At 38.7% G+C, this 4,864-nt stretch overlaps 1 protein-coding gene across 4 annotated transcripts in view; it reads right to left on the reverse strand.

Moving 5' to 3' along the window:
• Window positions 1-3,482, reverse strand: part of LOC107860093 (DNA ligase 6) — a 27,357-nt gene extending 23,875 nt beyond the window's left edge. For 3 of the 4 annotated variants that reach the window (XR_001671479.2, XR_007052484.1, XM_016705329.2), the window contains exons 1-2: window positions 977-3,482; window positions 714-831 (exon numbers count right to left, since the gene is read on the reverse strand). Coding sequence is in view for 2 of the 4 variants with exons in the window: in XM_016705329.2 (XP_016560815.2) it covers window positions 714-831; window positions 977-3,332 (2,474 nt within the window). In the remaining 2 variants the exon portion in view is untranslated. The remainder of the gene's footprint in view (window positions 1-713; window positions 832-976) is intronic. The other variant, XM_016705328.2, reaches the window with a different exon arrangement.
• Window positions 3,483-4,864: the final 1,382 nt, after the last annotated feature.

Genomic DNA, 4,864 nt, shown 5'->3' on the forward strand with positions numbered 1-4,864 from the left:
CACGAAGTGCTACTCAATCACTAAAGAAACACATTGAAGAACCTGGTTCTAAGTATAGAATTCAGCTAAGAGTTTTACAGTTGATTTTTAGAGTTGTTCATTGTGTTTGAACTATTGATGTAATATTAGTTTCAGTGTGTTATAAACTGAACTAGGAGCTAGTCTTCGAGTTGGGGAAAATTCAGAGACTTTGGGAACGCATACCTTGGGAGGTGTGTGTAGTTAGGAATTAGAGTTTATAATTCCTAGTCGTTGTGTTAAAGGAATTAGAGTTTATAATTCTTATTTGTTGGTTACAAGAGTTTTGTAATCAATCGTTGCTGAGGCTCAGAGTTATTTAGTGAAGTTGGGATTAAATCCTGTAGAGGTGCAGATCGTGTTTTTTTACACTTTTTGAGCCGGCGTTTTCCACGTAAAAATCATTGTGTTCTTTACTTTCTGTTTTACTGCTTCCTTGGAACACGTCAGGTAACCCATTCCATCGATAGGCAACAGTTAGGCGAAAATAAGATATTCAGTAGGGCACGAATTCTTAACAGAACCCTTAACAAATAACCCTCAACGTAACCATAAAATTTGATTACGTATTGTAGAGATAATGATACCATACTGGACAATTTTGTCAACATGCTGCTGTAGATCTATATCATAATACATTCTGAGCTATGAACCTAGAACAGACTAGAGATTAAAAGGATTAATAAGCAACAAACCTCCGAAACATATTGCACAACATTGATGTTGCTTTTATCTTCCCTTTTTCTTCCTTTACCAATTCAAAAGTTCGTGCAAGATGTATGTATGGAGCAGCCTGCCCCTTACTCCAGCAAGCTGGGGAAAAGAATGAAAGAAAAAAAAAGAAAAGAAAAAAAGAAATATTTTACTAGTGAACAAATTTCACATGGTGACAAAAGTTGGACTGCTGGAATATATCCAAAAATTACATAATTAATACTAGTAATTACAAGACACCAACCATGTTCCACAGGAGAATATTTCTCAGGGGGAAGTGATACATAATTTACAGCATTATCTGCAATTGGAACTCCACACAATGGCAAATCGGCATCATCTTCACCTAATATTTTGGGCAATTTAGCATCTCTGGAAGACGGAAAAACCTCCTTAGCACATTGAGGGTGCACCAATTTGTTCGTTTTAGAAATCTCTTCTTCATTGGTCTCTCCTATATCTTTGTATTCTGAAAAATAAATATCAAGTGCCATACTTATGTCTCCTTTAGTCTTCACTAGCACTGTGGTAGCATAACTTCTTAATGACTCATCCCCATTCACAATCTGAATAAACTGATCAGTTTCCTCTTTATAAGGCTCAGCAGAGGCATTTATTGACATGCTGTTATCATTGTGGGAATTTTTACTATCAGCTTCACTGTTTCCATTGTGCAAAGAAAGAGGCACCGTTTTACTGAAGAACGTTGTTATAGTACATTGCTTCGGCCCACCAGATTCCATACTTGCAAGTCCTTTAGCTTTCTTCAATATCTTGTTTCCAGTACTTCTCTTCCTTTTACCAGGAGAAAATTTTTTGCTACTGGAACTGTCCATGATGGGTAGTTTAACGGTCTTACTTGATGTAGTTGTCTCGCCCTGGGGCAGGCTTTTAACAAGACATGGTTTGGGAGGCAATGCAGACTCATTTGCTGAGTTTGCCTCAAACGAAGAGGTAACAGCATTACTGGCGGTGACCTGTTCACGATATTCTGTTTCATGTTCGTAAAAGTTTGTGACTGCATCAACAACATTTTTACCCGAAATACTAAGTAAATCCAACATCTGACCTTTAGTGACCCAAGTGGGTAAACATCCTTGAATTTCTTTTAGTAGTTCCTCTATATCACCTTCACTTATTTTTTCTAAACCTTGCGACACAGGTTCTCCTTGACAAAATGAGGAACCAATAACAGTATCCGTATCAGCAGCACCGAAGCTTTTAGGATCTAAAGAAGTATCCTCATTTTCTTGCTTGATGCTACAGACTAAAGAATGAGCATGAGCAGATACATTTGTGTTTTCTTGCACGGTGAGACTAACTAAAGCAAGACCAGATTTTTTCACATCTACATCCTCCTCTCCTTGGACAGAACGATGAAAGCCCATTAGAAATTCTTGCTTGTTGGCCATCTCATCCACCAAGCCAGCAAAATGCTTCCGCATGGCATTTGCATGTTTGCTATCCAGCTTCTCAACATCTGTACCTACTGTTGGAATAACATGCTTTGGTTTCAAAAACTTCACATATTGTCTAAGCTCATCATAATTTGAATGTTCACTATAAGGAACAAGATGTATCTCCAATGAATCTCTCTTTCTCACTGAAAACTTATTCCGCTTAACTTCATAAGTCCAACCTGTGGGGACAAAACCAACAACCTTGGAAAATCCTTTCTCATTCATGATCTTATCCATTTTTTCAAAATGAGGTTTAAAATATGGCCAAGTCTCACCCAATACATTCCACCCAATAACATGCACATCAGTTTCAGAATCAACAGTAGTAAACACCCCATCCTCCCCATGACCTAATACTTCCAAAACTTCCATTTTTCTGCCATCCACGTGAATCTTTCTCCGACACCTCCGTGAAACCTCCACCAAAATCTTCTCTTTCCCAATTACATAAGTAGCAATAAGAAACAAGATATTTTTCAATGAACCCTCATTCTCAACTCTACATTTCTCTATAACTCCAACTATATAATCAATCGACTCCTCTTGACTAGGGAATATAAATTTCGGATGACAATAAGTAGTATCCAAAAACACCGCATCAGCACCAACAAATGCATTCAATACAGGCTCTAATTTCATGACATCACGATAACGAAAATCGCCTGTGTGAACGTACCTTTCAAATTTGCCATTACTAGCTGGAACTTTGAACAAAAATTGCACAGCACCAGGACAATGATTAGCATCAATGAGATAAACCTCAGAACCGTCTATCAAAACCAATTCGGAGAGCGGTAACGCCACTACATATTGCGCCGGAACATTGAGGACTTTGATCAGAAGGTTAGCAGTAATGAAGGAACAGAAAATGATGCCTTTAGACCAATTAGAAGACAAGCCAGCATAGTGATCGGAGTGGAAATGAGAGAGGAAGTATGAAACGGAGAAATCGCCGGCGTTTCTGAAACCGTCGATGATAAAGCGAGTTTTTGGGATGAGTTTTGGTTGGGGGATTGAAGAAGGGATTGGGGGGAGGGAGAGGGAGAGTGAACGTGATGAGGATTTACCGGAGCCGGAGTTGAGAGCGGTTGTGTATAGAGTGGTTGAGTTTAGGGTTAGGGTTCCGGCGTCGGAGGACATAACGATTGTTATTACAGTGGAAATTGTACGAGTAGACGGGGCATGATAGCAAGGATTTTTACTAGTTACGAGGCGGTTGAAATGGCGCCAGAAGAAGCACCGGCTCCTTGGAAATTGCTACGCGGGTCCTCTATCTTTGGAAAATAAGAATATAACCCCTGATAGTTTTGCTATGAGCCTATGAGTTATGACAATGATTTGTTTGAACATTTTTAGTTCCAACACTTACCGGGATAAGAAAATGTGGATGATACATATTAGGGTAGAAAATTAGTGAAGTGGGGGCTTGTAGTTGTAGTGTGTTACCGATAGTATCTTGTTCTTGGAGATTTGGGGTGTTATTTGTGATTTCGAGCAGATTGTTGGTGGTATTAATTGATGATAATCTTGTTTATGTTGTTGTCTGTTTTGTTATCGGCTATTGTTCTGTTACTACTTTTCATTTCGTGTTCTAATATTATGTCTTTTCCTATGTTGTTTGATCTCGAGCTAGAAATTTATTGAAAATAGTTTTTCTACCTCAACTCTGAGGTAGTGGTATGGACTATTTACATTCTACTCTCTCCATATCTCAATATTGGGAATATACTGAATATATTGTTGTAATTCTAGGTCCAACGCAATTTTTCACGGTGTTTCTCATGTGGTTGTGTTTATCAATTAGTAGTATTTCCACGGCTATTATTCAATTTGTTTGCAACATTAAACAAACTTCAACAACAACAATATACCCAGTATAGTCCCACCAAATGGGATCTGGGAAGGGTAAATGAACGCAGTCCATATCACTACCTCAAATGTGAGATAGAGAGGTTATTTTCAATAGACCCCCGGCTCAAAATAAAGCAATCTAAGATAAGAAATAGAAATAGAACAAGATGTAATAAAAACTAACATATTTAATAATGCCGTAAGCAAGATACTCCAAGTAACAAACCCAAACATACAACATCCTAAACTCAGACTAACCTTCTACACCAATTCGCCTCCTCCATAACTTCCTATCCAGGGTCATGTACTCGGTAAGCTGAAGCTGCTCCATGTCATGTCTAATCACCTAACTTCAATATTTATTCGTCTACCTCTACCTCGTTTGAAACCATCCCTGGCCAACCTCTCACATATCCACACTGAGGCATCTGTACTCCTCTTCATCATATGATCGAATCATCTCAACCTTGTTTCCCTCATCTTGACTTCTACCAAAGTCACTCTCACCTTATCTCGAATAACCTCATTTCTAATTCTATCTTTTCTGGTACACCCACACATCCGTCGAAGCATTCTCATATCCGTCACCTCTATCTTCTGGATGTGGGCTTTCTTAACAGGTCAACACTCCGCCCCATACAACAAAGTCGGTCTAACCACTACTCTAGAGAACTTGTCTTTAAGTTTGGGAGGTACCTCTTCGTCACACAAAATTCCATAGGCGAGCTTCTATTTCATCCAACTTACCCCAAGCCGATGAGTGACATATTTGTCAATCTTTCCATTCTTCTGAATCATAGACCCCAGATATTTAAAATTAT

Source organism: Capsicum annuum, chromosome 2, assembly GCF_002878395.1.
Source record: "Capsicum annuum cultivar UCD-10X-F1 chromosome 2, UCD10Xv1.1, whole genome shotgun sequence".
NCBI classification, from domain to species: Eukaryota; Viridiplantae; Streptophyta; class Magnoliopsida; order Solanales; family Solanaceae; genus Capsicum; species Capsicum annuum.